This window comes from Monodelphis domestica, chromosome 1 (genome assembly GCF_027887165.1).
Source record: "Monodelphis domestica isolate mMonDom1 chromosome 1, mMonDom1.pri, whole genome shotgun sequence".
Lineage (NCBI taxonomy): Eukaryota > Metazoa > Chordata > Mammalia > Didelphimorphia > Didelphidae > Monodelphis > Monodelphis domestica.
In genome coordinates this window covers 274,781,716-274,798,322 of record NC_077227.1, presented here as the reverse complement: position 1 = coordinate 274,798,322, position 16,607 = coordinate 274,781,716, and the positions used below count along the sequence as shown (strand labels likewise).

General features: G+C 38.0%; 1 protein-coding gene and 1 pseudogene across 1 annotated transcript in view; one reads left to right on the top strand and one right to left on the bottom strand.

Annotated features, from left to right (window-relative positions):
* MTHFD1 (methylenetetrahydrofolate dehydrogenase, cyclohydrolase and formyltetrahydrofolate synthetase 1) overlaps window positions 1-14,648 on the bottom strand; it is an 80,800-nt gene extending 66,152 nt beyond the window's left edge. Inside the window, exon 1 of the mRNA XM_007473015.3 lies at window positions 14,072-14,648. Within this exon, the coding sequence (XP_007473077.1) occupies window positions 14,072-14,112 (41 nt within the window). The 5' untranslated portion in view covers window positions 14,113-14,648. The remainder of the gene's footprint in view (window positions 1-14,071) is intronic.
* LOC100027669 (heterogeneous nuclear ribonucleoprotein A1-like) lies at window positions 4,430-5,715 on the top strand (annotated as a pseudogene).
* Window positions 14,649-16,607: the final 1,959 nt, after the last annotated feature.

Genomic DNA, 16,607 nt, shown 5'->3' with positions numbered 1-16,607 from the left:
TGGAGACTTGGGCTGAAGAGGGACACTTAGACTCCTGCCTCCTTGGCATGAGAGACTGCCCTATGTTGCATTGATTTTTGTTTGTTGGCATGACACCATGGTGGACTGGTGAGATTTGGATTCGCATTTGTGGTCTGGAAGCACTGGGATTAGGATTTAGGGTATTTTTAGCTGGGTGATAGTTTCAGCCTACTGACTCATATTTTAACTTTAATTTGTATAAACAGCAACCATAATTCTTTTTTTTAACCATTATTACTTTTGTCAAACCAAATATTTAATTATTATAATCTCTAGCCTTGCCCTAATCTGTAATTATAAGTGCACATTCCGAGCTTCCCATTAAATTTAAGTTGAGGGAAAAGTTTATTTCAGGTTTTTTGTCTTTATCTCCACACTTAGTACAGTATTTGACACTTGGTAAACAATAAATGGTCACTTGTTTAAAAGGCATGATCAGTTTAGTGATTACATATTGTTCTACAAGATGTTTGCACCAGGACATGGACCCATCCAAATTTATATTATAAAATCTCCACATTTCTCCACCAGCTTTCATTATATTTGCCAAGCAGAAGATATGAGATGGTATTTTCAAGGTGTCTTGATTAGCATGCCACTATCAGTAAGTAAATCTGAATTTTCTTTTCAGGTGGCTGTTAGGTTTGCAGTAAAAAACATTTAGAGCCGCAATTTTTGTATGAGCAAAGAACTAGATGGAAAGTTGGTCCCTATGACCTGGGAAATGGCTGAAAAAATTGTGGTATATGAATTTAACAGAATATTGAATTGTGTGACCAATCATGACTTCAGAAGAATGATGATTAAGATTGGTGATGGAATACAGGTAAAGAATGAGACATAACTTTTCAGGCACTGTCAAAGTGTGTATTGATTATGTATTAAGCAAATAAAATAATTACAAGCCTATATTATATATAAAAAGTATGCTTATTTGTTGTAAGGAATTTGAGAGCAGAGTTGTAGAAAAGGGAAAATTATTATGTAGATGAAGATGGAAAAAAGAAAAGGGCATAAACATTTAGAAAAAATACTCAGCAGGACCCTCAGCAATTTAAGGATCTAGGACAATACTGAAAGACATGATGGGGAATGCTATCCACTTCCAGAGAAAGAATTGTTAGAACTGTCTTTCACATCTTTAGTTTTATTTGGAGGTTTGCTCTTATAACAATGGCCAATATGGAAGTGTGTTTTGCATGACAATAAATAAAATAAAAAGTTAATGTTCTCCAAAGTTGATCAATGACAATTAAGAAACAGAAAACTGAATAATTATCATGCCCAATACTTTGGCAAGAATTATGGGGAATACAATAAAACATGAGGCAGTTACTGAAAAAAAATAAAATACTCAGCAGGAAATAGAAAGAAGAGTAGAAGGAAATCAGACTAAGAGATGCAATTCTATTACTATCATGTTAGATTTAACAAACGCTTAAATTGTAACAGAATTTGTTTTAGAATCCTTTTTTCCTTTTGTATAAAGAAATTCATATTTGTTATGTTTAAGTTCAAAATAAAGATATTTTTAAAACATTTTTTTTAAACCTTTACCTTCTGTCTTGGAGTCAATACTGTGTATTGGCTCCAAGGCAGAAGAGTGGTAAGGGCTAGGCAATGGGGGTCAAGTGACTTGCCCAGGGTCACACAGTTGGGAAGTGTCGGAGGCCAGATTTGAACCTAGGACCTCCCATCTCTAGGACTGGCTCTCAATCCACTGAGCTACCCAGCTGCCCCCATTTTTAAAACATTTTAAAAATATATTGTGCCAAAGGGAAAAAAAATTGAATTCAGAGAACTCTGGAAGACTTTTAAGAGCTAATATGTATTACAATACAATTTGGCTTGAAGACAGATCTGATTTTGAAGTCTGTTCAGTATCCAGTATGCCACATTGATTCTTGTTTGTATGTAGGTACATGTGTTGTGCTCACAAACTACAAGCAGAAAGATATCTCTCTAATTTTTTTCAGTTCTTCCTTGATCTGTAAAAATCACTTTAGAGTTCTGTTTGCAAAGGTCTTATGCATATATTTAAAAAATATAACATTTCAAGATGCCCTGCAATTGGGGAATGACTGAACAAATTGTGGTATATTTTGGTGAATGAATACTATTGTGCTCAAAGGAACTGGAGGAATTCAATGTGAACTGGAATGACCTCTAGGAATTGATGCAGAGTGAAAGGAGAAGAACCAGGAGAACATTGTACACAGAGACTGATAACACTGTGGTACAACCGAATGTAATGGGCTTCTCCATTAGTGGCAATGCAGTGATCCTGAACAATCCAGAGGGATCTATGAGAAAGAACACTTATCCACATGCAGAGGAAAAACTATGGCGGTAGAAACACCAAAGAAAAACAACTGCTTGATTACATGGGTCAATAGGGATATGAGTGGGGATGTAGACTCTAAATAACAACCTAGTGCAAACATCAACAACATGGAAATAGGTTCTGATCAAAGACACATGTAAAACCCAGTGGAATTGCTTGTCAGTTATGGGAAGGGGTGGGAAGAGGGGAGGGAGGGAAAGAATATGATTCTTGTAACCAAAGAATAATGTTCTAAATTGACTAAATACAATTTTCTTTAAAAAAAAAAAAGTAACAGTTGTTTCCTCTCTCCCAATCCATAACTGCATGTCGATGAGTAGTTTTTTGGTTGATCAAATCAATGATTGCACTGGAGAGAGGGACTCCCAGTGAGAAAATTTCCTCCACTGCAGATGACCTACTAATTTGCAACTTAGAAGCCTTAGAGGGTTTCCTGCTGCAAAGAGTTAGTATTACGTTTACTTGGTGGTCACCTGGCCTATGTATCAAAGGCAGTATTTGGATTCAAATCTTCTTGACCTTACAACTTCTCTCTAGCTACACTGACTTTCTTGTCCAGATACATTAATGTACAAATACTTGACACATTTTATGGTTACTGTAAAAGATAGTTCTCTATCAGTTTCTCCAGTTTCTTAGTGGTGTGTAAAGAAATGCAGAATTTTTGTGGTTTACTTTATATACCTATCATTCTTTACTGAAGCAATTATTTCCATTATTAACTCTTGATTTAGGAATATAAACATCATCTACAGACATTTTAACAGCTTCACTGTAAATGCTTATTCCTTTGATTTCTTTTTCAGGCATTCCTGCTAAGATTTCTAAAGCCACTTTAAAAAGGATTGGCAAGAGTGGTCAATCTTGTTTAGTTTTTGCTTTTAATGGAAATGCTTCTAGTGTTTCTCATATGTATATAAAATTGACTTTTTTCTAATAGGTACTTATATGATATTATGGGAGTGTTATTTTCTTATGTTAAAATTTTTTAACAAGAATATTTACTATAGTTTATCACTGACTTTCTCTCTAGTGATAAATTCAGGTAGTCTTGTTTTTTCTCTTGGTGTTGAGATTTATTTCACTAAATTTCCTCGCCTCCTATACCCCCTCCCTGCAGAATGAAACCCTTCTTACATTCTATTCATAAATCCTACTTGCTCATGACTTTTTTTCATGAATATAGCAATATTTCTAAAAATCAATATGCATTAATGATACCATAATGGTCTATAATTTTCTCTTGGCTTTTTCTTTCTTCACTTTAGGAAATTAATATTTGCCTAGTAGAAGGAGATGGATAACCTATATTTTGTTGTTATTGTTTCAAATTTTGTGGCTTAGTAAATAGTCAGTCCTAGAGACTGGAGGTCTTGGGTTATGACCCAAACAACTTAACTTAGAACCAATATTTAGTATATTTAATAAGAGAGAGTTTTAAAAAAAAACAACATAAGAATTGTTTGTACTTAAAAGTTTGGTAGATCTGATTTCTGGATTGGTGTCCTTTTGCAGGGCAACTCTTTATGGCTTATCTGATCTCTCCTTCTAAGATTGGTCAATTTAAGCTACCCACTTCTTGTTTGTTATTTGCCTCAGTATTTGGAGGCAGCTAGGGGATACAGTATACTCAAGCTGGGCCTTGAGTCAGGAAGACCCAAGTTCAAATTTGACCACAGATACTTACCAGCTGTATGACTTTGGGCAAGTCACTTAACCAGTTTTCCTCAGTTTCCTCAATTGTGAAATGAGCATAGTAACACCACTTGCCTCATAAGATTGTTGTGAGGATCAAATGAGATAATATTTATAAAATGCTTACAATTAGTCAGCAAAAAGCAGACATTATAGAAATGCTTATTTCTTTCCCTTTCTTTTTATTTTATACTCTTCCATAAAGGTGTCCTGCCCTGTGTCTAGGGCAAGGGCTCCTACCCTCAGTTCTCAAGCTTATAGAAAATCTTGCTTTTAAGGAATGCCACTGGGTATGCTAGTTAGCCAGCCCCTTACTGTCCTTGACCCTGTTGGAGAAGGGTTGCTGCAGGGTCTGCCACTGTTTTAGCCATGTCAAAGTCAGAGACCCCCAAGGAGCCTGAGCAATTGTGGAAGTTCTTCATTGGAGGTCTGAGCTTCGAGATGACAGACGAGTCTCTGGAGCTGTTTCGAGCAATGGGGTACACTTACAGACTGTGTGGTGATGAGGGATCCCAATACCAAGCAGTCCAGGGGCTTCGGCTTTGTTACCTATGCCGTAGTGGAAGAGGTCAATACAGCAATGAATGCCAGGCTTCACAATGTCAATGGCAGAATCATTGAACCAAAAAGAGCTGTTTCCAGGGAGGATTCCCAAAGGTCAGGTGTCCACTTAACTGTGAAAAAGATTTTTGTGGGGGGCATCAAAGAAGACACCAAGGAGCATCACTTAAGAGACTACTTTGAATAATATGGAAAAATCCAAGTGATTGAAATTATGACTGACAGAGGCAGTGACAAGAAGAGGGGCTTTGCTTTTGTAACATTTGATGACCATGATTCTGTGGACAAGGTAGTCATTCAAAAATACCATACTGTGAATGGCCACAACTGTGAAGTATGGAAAGCCTTGTCAAAGCAAGAAATGGCCAGTGCTTCTTCTAGTCAGAGAGGCCGAAGTGGTTCTGGAAACTTTGGTAGTGGCCATGGAGGTGGCTTTGGTGGAAATGGTAACTTTGGTCATGGTGGGAACTTCACTGGTAGAGGTGGTTTTGGTGGCAATCATGGTGGTGGCGGAGATGGTGGAAGTGGAGATGGCTACAATTTTGGATTTGGAAATGATGGACACAACTTTGGAGGTGGTGGAAGCTACAATGATTTTGGCAACTACAACAATCAGTCTTCAAACTGGTCCCACAAAGGGAGGAAATTTTGGAAGCCGGAGCTTGGGCCCTTATGGTGGGGGCCAGTACTTTGCCAAACCACATAACCAAGGTGGCTATAATGGTTCCATTAGTAACAGTAGTTATGGCAGTGGCAGAACATTTTAATTACTGTTAGGAAACAAAGCTTAGCAGGAGAGGAGAGCCAGAGAAGTGACAGGGAAGCTATAGGTTACAACAGATGTGTGAACTCAGCCAAGCATAGTAGTGGCAGGGCCTAGCTGCTACAAGACATGTTTTAGACAATACTTTTTGTGTAAGGGCAAAAAAACCCCACCAGGACTGTAGTTGCAATTAATTGTATAACAGGTTATTTTAGTTTCTGTTCTGTGGAAAGTGTAAAACATTCCAACAAAGGGTTTTAATGTAGACTTTTTTTTGCACCCATGCTGTTGATTACTAAATGTAATAGTCTGATTATGACGCTGAATAAATGTGTCTTAAAAAAAAGAAATGCCTCTAAGCCCTTTGAGTTGTGGGGCATCTCCAGTACAGAATTATCCACTGGTGATTTGGGACACAAGCTATTTCTTCCCTTGTCCTCTCCCCTTTAATAAAACTCTCTCTGAAATGCAAGATTGACCAGACTATATATTCTTCCCTAAGGACTATGTACTATCTAGATTCTAGGCACTGCTTTGGAATAATCCCAGGAGGAAGTCTAAGAATCTTACCATTTGGTTAGCTAAAGCTTATGATAAAAAAATTGACTTCCTCCATTTCTTACAAATGGATACTTTCTACCCTGGTACTGAAAACCAATCTATTACCATGTCCACTGTTGGCATCCTTGGAGCAGTAGGAAAATGGACAAAACCCACTGGGACATGACAGAACATCCAGTACAAAGGCTTTTAACTTGGAGTCCATGTGTCATGAACTTGGATGGGGAAAAAATTGCAACTTTACTTTCACTAATCTCCATTTGAAATTAAAATTTTTTATCAGTTATAAATGTGGGGGGAAAGGGGTCCACTGGCTTCACCAGACTGCCAAAGAGATCCATGATACAAAAGAAGGTACACTCCTATCATTAGGTAACACTCATGAAAATTGTACCTTTCTATATATGACACTAAGAATCAAAAGAAACTGTTTTAAATTGCCCTTTATGATGACCACAAAATGTATTCAGCATCTGGGAATTATTGATAATGGCTAAGTGATGATTGTTAATGGTATCAAATCTTATTTTTCTTTTCTAAGGAGGTTAATTACCTGAGGTTAGTAACCTTATAAATCAACTAGTGGAGTGCTGATGCAGGATTGAAAATATGAAAATGTGAAAGGTGAAGATGTGAGGAACCCTGTTCCTATTATTCAGGGTGACTATGTAGGAAAAAACCCTTGGCTGCAGAGTCAGGACCAGGATTCAAAGCCCATGGCTGATACTAATTGTATAAACCTGGGCAAGTACCCAAGACCTCCCTAGGCCTGAGTTTCTTGACCAAAAAATGAGGGATTGGGACAAGATGAACTTTGAATTCCCTACCCAGCATTAGATCTATGATCTTAAGATCCATGACTTCTTTGGTCAGTTAATAACACTAATTTGATTTTAATAGTAAAGCCTGTATAGGCTATTTTATTCCTTAATGCACTAAGACCACACTTATTAACATGTCAGCTGCGTTCTCCCTGCTCCTGGGTAATCCTCACTCCCACTGTACACAGAAGCTCTTCTAAACCTTTTCATTCCCCCCCCCCCCTAAAATTTCCCATGGCAACCCTCCCTACCCTCTCAGCTGAAAACCTTGCTTATATTTTACTGAAAAACAAACAAAACAAATAAACAATGGGAACCTTTCACCAACAGCTCCCCTCAATTTCATAAGGTGCTTTTTGTCACTATCTCCTCTACCTGATTCACAAGTAGGGGTGGCTTTTCTTGCCAAGGCTAACTCCTCTACATGCCAGGTGACCTCATTATATCTCATCTCAGATTGCCCTGCTCAATCATCCCCATTCTCTCACTTATTCTTAATCTCTCCTTATATACATACTGGTTGCTTTCCTACAGCCTACAAACATGCCCATATCTCCCCCATACACAAAATCCCTCACTTAATCCTTTTGTTCCTGCTTATATCCTAACTTTCCTGCCTTTTGCAGATAAAAACTCCTGAGAAAGTTATCTACATAGCTGCTTCCTCTTCCTTCTCAAATCTTCCTTCTCAAGTCTGTACAATCTGATCTCTATTCTCATCATTGCTTGGAAGCTGTCGGCAGTCCCTTTTCAGCCACACCCAATGGCCTTTTCTCAATCCTCATCTTTCCATCTTCTTAATCTCTCTGCATTCTGATAACCTCCCTTGATACTTTTCTTTCTAGATTTTCTGGACACAGTTCTTTCCTGGTTTTCCTCCTACCTGTCTGTCTAATCTTTCTCTGACTCCTTTTGTGGATCTGTATCCAAGTCACATTTACTAACCTCTGGGTTTCCCATAGAGCTTTTCTTGGGCCCTCTTCTCTCCATACTATCTCATTTGGTAATCTCATCAGCTCTCAATGATTAAATTATCGCCAAGCTGATGTTCTCGAATCAATTTATCCACACCTAGCTTCTCTATTAACCTTCAGTCTCACATCTCAAACAATATGTCCTGTAGACATCCTTAGTATGTCCCAAACTGAGTTCATAACCATTTTATTTATTTTAAAACTCTTATCTTCTGCCTTAGAATTGATACTAGGTATTGGTTCCAAGGCAGAAGAGAGGTAAGGCTAGGAATTAGGACTGAATGACTTGCCCAGGGTCACATGAAGTGTCTTAGGCCTGGCCTTTCTCTCAAGGTTCAATTCAAGTACCACCTTCTACAAGACACCCTTTCCAAAACCTCCTAGCTGCTAGTACCTTCCCATCTCATATTACCTTCTGTCTACTTAGTATCTAAGTATGTATGTACATGTTGGCTCCCTAGATTTGAATTTAAGTTTCTTGAGGGCAAGAACTAGTTTTACTTTTGTTCTTGGATCCCAAGCACCTAGTACAGTGCTTTGCACATTTTGCTCATTTTTTTCAGTCATGTCTGACTCTCTGTAATATCATTTGTGGCTTTCTTGACAAAAATACTGGAGTGGTTTGCCATTTCCTTCTCCAGCTCATTTTATAGATGAGGAAACTTAGGCAAACAGGATTAAGTGTCCAGGGTAGCACAGCTAGTGTCTTAGGCCAGACTTGAACCTAGGAAGATGAGTCTTCCTGACTCTAAGACCAGCATTGCTATCCATTAGGCCACCCAGGCACTTAATAAATGCTCATCTGAGGGCAGCCAAGTGGCTCAGTGGATTGAAGAGTCAGGTCTAGAGATGGGAGATCCTACATTCAAATGTGACCTCAGACACTTCCTAACTGTGTGACCCTGGTCAAGCCACTTAAAGCCCCATTGCCTAGCCCTTACTGCTCTTCTGCCTTGGAACCAATACATAGTTATGATTCTAAGACAGAAAGGAGGAGTTTTTTAAAAAAAAAATAAATGCTTATTTATTGTCAATTAATGAAGGATTTTTAAAAAAAATTATTTTCAAATTTTTTCCATGGTTACATGATTCATGTTTTCTCCCTTCCCTCATCCCTCCCTCCTCCCAGAGTTGATAAGCAATTCCACTGGGTTATACATACATACATATATATATATATATATATATATATATATATATATAATCACTTGAACCCATTTCTATATTATTCAATTTTGCAAAAGAGCAATCCTTTAAAACCCCAAATCACATATCCATATAAACAAGTGATAAATTACATGTTTTCAATGAAGGATATTCTGGAAAATAAAAGTGATATAAAAAAAGATAATTAAAAATTAAAGAGTTCAAGGCAGGGGAATATTATGTCAAATGCACCAAATCACAGGCCTTAGACACTTTCTGTAATCAAATGTTTTCTATTCTATTTCCTTGTCTAGTTGCTCTATGACTCATGAGTATATCTTTCTAATATAAAATGCTATTCCACAACCCCTTTTATCTTTATTTTGAACAAGTTTTGTTCTTCCAGGTCCAAACTCCAGTTATATATCTCATCTCAACATATCTCAGTTATGCCTATGTGATCATATTCGCCTCTCAGCATTAGGCTTTCTAGTTCATCCTGTTTATTACCCATACTTATGTATCTATACAAGACATCTGAAAGCTATAGGTTTTTACTCCTGGCTCTCTTCTTGAATGCTGTGTTCCATGAGTTGCTGACCCTCTTTTTGCTTTTCTTCTTATGGTGTTGTACCTGTTACTCTCTATGATAAGAAACTTGGTAGCTGTAGTTAAGCAATTTTCTCTCCTTCCATTTTCAATTTAAAGTTCTCTTGACCAGATTACCTGGATTAAGACAAATATTTTTATTGGCCCTGGTTAGGGGCACTCTCTTCTTGGTCAAAAGCTTAACCAACCATTGAAACAACAATTCAATGTGTCAATGGCAGAATTTTTTTTTTATTCCAGTCAAATGGATATTAGCCAACTGAAACTTGACTTTCATGAATTTGGAATTTAGTTTTTCTCCATTTTTTTAGCCAGTTTTGTTGGTCTGACTGCAAATGGGCAGGACAGATTACATTTAGGCAAAGTTAATATGGAGGAGTAACATAAAGGAGTAATATGTATTATAATTAATCAACTTTACCATTTGTTGTTTACTGTGTCTAAAACTCACTTACAGGCACTAGTCCTGAGGAATTCACTACAACCTGGACATTCTATTTTTAGAAGGTTCTAATTATTAGGAAAATTTTCTTCACAAGTCAGTAAATCTAGATAAGAAATTAAAGTAATTATGTTCTCAGTAAGGATTATGTAAATACTTGTTTTAAAAGTAGGACCTCAGATACATTACAATCAATTTTTAGGGAATTTGTTGCAGATTCTAACTCTTTTCAATCTGTTGTTTTGTTTTGTTTTTTTTAGGCTGCCATGAGGGGGAAAAACCCAAGAGTATAGTATTTTCATAATTTACATAATAGAGAAACTAAGAGGTTACACAAGTAAATAATACTACTTTGTGTGGTCACTCTTGTTAAATTAAAAACACAAACAAACATTTCCACTAAAAATGCAAAAAAAAAAAAAACCTCCAAACAATTATTTGAAACTTTCCACCCCAACTTCGACACTGGCATTCTATAATTTAATGATTCAATTCTCCTGCCTGAAATACAATAAAATTTACTGATTCTTTCTCAAAGGTACAAATGACTACTTTGATTTCATGATATACTAAATTCCAAAAGAATTTTCCAAGGCCAAACTACAGGCCTGATCATAAAAGGCTACTAACTTAGAAATTTATTTTCCTTATTTAAAAAAAAAAAGGATATTATATGGCTTTGTTTACAGTACAAATTACCTTGATTATATAGTACCTACAAAAGATAAACTTTTTGTAGTTAACATAAGAGATAGAACATTTGAGATTCTCAGTCTTAGCTTTTATTCTCACTAATTTGCTGTGTGACTTACAATTCATTTCATTCCTTGGGTCTTAGTTACTAGATCTAAAAAAGAAGAACCTTGCACTAGATGACCTTTAATGTTCCTTCCCTGACTAAAATTCTAGGAATCTCTTGTTCACTCTAACTTTTTGCCACTGATGTTTGCTTCCATGATCCAATTTTGCCTGAAAATATTTCACCATAAAATATGATAAAACATAAATGCAAGCCATTGACTGTGACATCACATGGTATTCATTGAAGCATGAATATTTTTCACTTTACCAAAGTAAACTAAAGAAATTTACCAAACTAACTCCTTGTAGAAGAAAGTGGCCTGTTAGTCTGCTTCACTAATTTTAAAGCAAAACCAAAGTATATTGATCAAAAAATAAAGAATGGCTAATTAATGAAATATTTTCCTTGTGCAATGTTTTTCATCTCTAAAATGGAGATATTACTTACATTAATCTACTTTAAAAGTCTGTTGTGAGAAAAGCATTTTATAACATCAAATCACTACAGTTGACAGCAATGTGTAAATTCTCTGACAACACATGTAAACCTAAGGTGAATGCCTAATAAGGTCAGATACACTAATATTTCACATTCTGACTTACAACATCCTTTCATTCAAGGACCTCCAAGTGATTTTTAAATAAATCTCTCCAGTGAAAAGAAAGACTATCTGGGTATCTTAAGGAACAGCTTTGAAGACTATGAAATATAAATTAATGAATCAACTTTAGAGTGAAAGCTCACACCACCTGCACATCTTATCTCTGACTATAACAGGGTTGAAGACAGGTATTATTGTTGTTAACAGCCCATAATTTATCTATAAAGCACCAAGAATTACCAAACTATAAGTGCTCTCTGGATTTTGTTTTTTTGATTCAACCTTTGATGTTGCTAGATAACAAAGTAGATATAGCACTGGGCCTGGAGTCAGGAAAATTTGAGTTCAAATCAAGTCTCAAGACACTAGCTGTGAGACTGGGCAAATCACTTAACCTAAGTCTGCTTCAGTTTTCTCAAATATATTATACTATAATATATCTTAGTCCCCAAACTGCAGTCCCCCGAAGCCATTTATCCGGCCCCCACTGCACTTCGGGAAGGGGCACCTCCATCATGGGTAGTCAGTGAGAGGAGCACTATATGTGGAGGCATAGCAAAGCACAGCGTTGCTCACATACAGTACTACTTCCTGTGACATAATCCTTTGTGTGACACCTTGTTCTGAGAGGAACTGAATGAGAATGAGGTGCTGGGCAAAGGATTATGTGGCTGCACAATGGAGTAAGCATGGTGAGTGGCAATCTGGGGGAGGGGATTCCACACTGTGTATACTGCTGCCCGGTATAGCGGTGGCAGTGATGGGCCTGTGCAAGGTGTGACAAGCCCATCACAGCCAGCGCTGCAGCCTCTGCTATCCCAGACAGCGGAATACAGATTTGTTCAGTTTTTTTATAGTCCAGCCCTTCAATGACTCTTTAGTGCAGTAGGTGGGGTGTCAGTCTCATAAGCTGAAGGTCCCCAGTTCGATCCTTGAAAGGAGGGTGTAATAGACTGGGAGAGGCTTCTGGAGATAAGAAGAGTCACTGGGCTTGGGTTTAACCTCCACCTCAAGTGTCTTGTCTTTTACTTTAGGGTCCATTATTCAGTCTGAAACTGCTAACCTAGGATTCCCCTCAGGGTGAATTCTCAAGGGAACAGGGAACAAGTACAAGCTTTGGGGTCTCCAACTTACAAGCTAGTCCTAAAACTTGGGGTTCATCTGATCTTACTAGGCTACAAGTTGGGGGGTTTCTAGATTCCATGTTGACAGTTATAAGTAGCAAAAAGCAAACTAGCTTAGTTCAGTTTAATAAATAGTTACAAAGTACCTATTATGTGAAAGAGACTGTATCATAAGTGAAAAGAGAGTTGGCTATTGATCTATTATTTCTTTTTAGAACCAAGCAACAACCTAAAACCCTTCCACAACACAACCTTTCAAATACTTGAATTCAGTTCAACAAGCTTTCATTATGTGCTTAATATGTACATTAAGAGGAGGCAGCTAAAAGGAACAGTGGATAGAGCACCTGGTCTGGTCAGGAATATGTGAGTTCAAATCCAGCCTCAGACAATTACAAATTTTGTGAACCTGGGCAAATCACTTAATGTCGTTTGCCTCATTTTCATCTGTAAAATGAGCTGGAGAAGGAAATGACAAACCACTCCAGTATCTTGGCCTTGGCAAAAAGTCAGCCCAGAATCAAAAAAACGACTGAACATTAAACAAAAATGTATATGAGAAAAGAAAAAAATAATCTCAAGTAGTTTCCCATTACACTAGAAGGCAGCAATTATTCATTCAGCCACCCACTAAGTCCCTTCCCCTAACTCTACCAAGTTTTTGATCAAAGAAACTAAAATGTCTTCACCCTAAGGGGCAACCTCTAATACTATTCAGTTTACGTTTCTCATTTCTAAACCCCCAAAATATGGCTTAGGAGCATCTATGCTATGAGTCAATACCTTCTTTGTGCACTAAGGGACAGTACAGCTTTCACAGGACTTTCCTACTTAAATCGAATCAGTTATTAAGTGACAGACAAGGTCAAGGGTTCCGGAAGCAGGATCCGAATAGAACTTTGTTCCTTTACTCACAACCTTCACATCTACAATAATTCATTAAAACACTCTACCCACCAAATCAATCCTCGGGGAATTTAGAATCTCTCTCTCCATGGAAGAGAAATATAAGGCACTTTCCCAGAGAAGTTTCTGACAATCACAGTCACCAACTGTATTTCTGGGGCATGTTAAGTTTTGTCAATTCCCCAGTCCCAGAAAGGTTCTCAAAGTCAGCAACAACGAAAATAGCCCATTTACCAGTTTTCAGTACTAGGGGTGGGAGAAAGTGGAAATCAATTTTTTCTTTCTTCCTAAGCAAATGGTAATATCTTCTAGATTCCAGATCATCTCAGAACACTGCCAGAATTCCAAACAATATGACGATCCTCATATCTTACGAAGATATATTAAAGAAGAGGGGAGCCCAAGTCCCAAGCCAACGAGGGAATGTCCTACAGCCTTCGGAGATGGCAGGTTCTTTGGAGAAGCCTTGCCACGAACTTGAACCCTCCTCTAGGATCAGGACCACCTCTAGAACAGAGTGCATCCCCTTTCATGTTCCTATGCGATCCTTAGCTCTGCCCTAGACAACTCTGCTTTCTTTCACTCCCTCTCTCTGTGCAACATTCAAAAAGGAGTAAAGGGTGGGCCCCATGAATGAAGTGTGGGTCCTCCAAACCCAAAGTCTAACCCTGCCCCCCAAGTTGTAAGGACTTGTTGCTTACGCTGAGACCACCTTCCCGCTGAGAATTTCTGCCGGTGCCATGGCTCTTCTCTGCCTACAGTTCTCTTCGCTTCCCACAGTCCTCCAGCAGCAAGACACCCTGGTGCGGCGTAAGGCTAATAGGCCCCACGTGCTGGCCACCAAGACACTCGGTAACTACTGCGCAGGCGCCGAATCTAGGTGGGTTCCGCGCGCGGTAACTCTAGAGCCTTAGGCGGGAAGGAGGAAGAGTAGGGGGAGAGGAAGAAGACGAGAGAGAAGAAACCACTAGTGATTAGCTCGGGAGATCCTCGGTTTCAGAACACGCCTTTACAACGGGAGGCGGAGGGAAAAGGACTCTGAGCGCCTGTGTGTGTTCAAGCAGCCCTCGATTCTAGCCAATCAAGGAACGTAGGAGAGGGGAGGCGAAGGGAAGGCGTGGCCCCGGCCTCGGAGGGGAACCTTCTCCCTCGAACCGCGGGTGGCGCGTGTGTTTTGCGTGCATCCGTATATCCGGGGGAAGGAGGCGAGAGGTCTGGCCCTTCAGCCCGCTAAACTAATTCCTGGCAAACCTCCTTCTGAGGCTGGCTTTGCCCGCTCAACTACGGAAGCCCTGAAGGGACAAACAGGAACCTTCACGCCTCCTTTTAACTTTCAGAAGCCGCTCTGTTAAACCCAGATGAACTCTGTGTTCACCTTGGTCGGAAGTGTTGCAATGAACCATATTGTGCACCTCGTAATTGGCACAAAGATATGTTCAGTGTTGTTCAGGCTTTTTCTTATGTATCATTAGTAAAAGAATAATGCTGTTTTTTTCCCCTTAAGTAAACAAATCAATCAGGTACTTTGATTCTACAAACTTCAGTCTCCTGACTTATGTAAGTCTCATGATTTATACACACCACTTCCACCACCCTCCAATCCAGATTAAGAGCAATTAGGAAAAAAAAAAACAACTTGATATATTATTAACTAACGACGTAGAAGTTATCTCTGTTTTACGGATTAGGAATCCAATTGAGACTGCTGGGGCATCTATCACAGGTTCCCTTCCAGGGAAGGAGCAAGCTTAATAAATGCATACCCATCACTTCTGTGATGCATATCCAATTCTTCTGGATTCCAAATCGAGCACTTAATAACATTATTTGATAATAGGAGGTAGATTTGGAGTAAGAGTGAGTTGGAATCCAGGTCTTCTTGCGTATCCTTGGACTAGGAAGCAGTGGAGCTTCGGTTTCCTCATAAGTAAAATGAAGGTTTTGATCATTTATCTTTAAGGTCCTTTGGAAATAGGGCATTCAATGAATGAATTTGGTGCAAAGTAATGGGAGAGAGTGATGAACCTTTAAATTTTATTATAGAATCTTTTTTAATGGTAGTCACTATAAAGTGCACCCAAATATGGTATTGAATAATTCCTTGCTCAATCTCAAAGCCATACTGGGCTTTATGTTTCCATATATAAAATTAGAGAACTTGCCTATATTGTCTCTAAAGTTATTCCAGCTAAAATTCTATTATTGTTAATAAGATGTTATCTATAAAACACTTCTATGCTTTTTGGGAAATTTCCACAAAACTGCTTAAAATATTTTCAGGAAATTAATAGTAGTTTTCACTTAAAATCATTATTTTGGGATATAATTTTTGGGATTTTGGGAAATAATAGAGGAGTTGTTTTTTTTTTCATTTCACTGAATCTTATAGTTCAATCTCCCATCCATGCCTAGTAGTAGCCACACAGCCTTCATTGAAATAGGAAAGTTATGGAGGCAGACAAAATTTTCATTTGAGTATTATTCAATGAATTTTACATAAGGCAGAAAGATCTAGGGAAAGAAATAAACACAATTCCCAAATAAACAATCAATTGATGCAAAAATTTGGTCCTTATAGTTGAGTCCTTCTAGTGCTAAGAATAAAATAAAACAATAATCACTTCTTGGCCTTTTGGCTAAGATCAAGTATAAAATAAAACCATAGCATTTTCTTAGAGACATTGTTCCCAGAGTCTCAGAGCCTAGCTGGGTGTTGGGTATGACTTTGTGTGGTGGCCATAAGAACTCTGTCTCCTTTGTCCTGATTAAAGACTTGTTCTTTTTAAATACTTTAGTGATTCTGTGTTTTCAAGGTTGACTAGGATAAAACGTGAACTCCTTGGTCTAGCTTTTATAGACTTTCACAATCTGGCCCCAACCTGTATTTCTATTCGAGTTGTCCATTTCTCCCCAAACCACACTCTGCAATCCATCCAGAATGGCCCCTTATACATAATATTCCATTTCTCGTCGAAGTGACTCTAGCCATAACCATTTCCTAGTATGCAGTCCTTCTTAAATTATTATTCATAGAGTCCTTCTCTCCATTCAAGAGAGAACAAGAACCACAAATGTTAGTACCTTGTCTTCCTAACTATTTCATATTTAACTACTTTGTATTTGTTCTTTTAAATATTTAATATTTATTCTGCACCATTCTATATGTGCCTTATTAGAATATAAACTCCTTGAGAGTAAATATAGTCTTTGCATTTCTGTCCCTAGTACTTAGCAGAC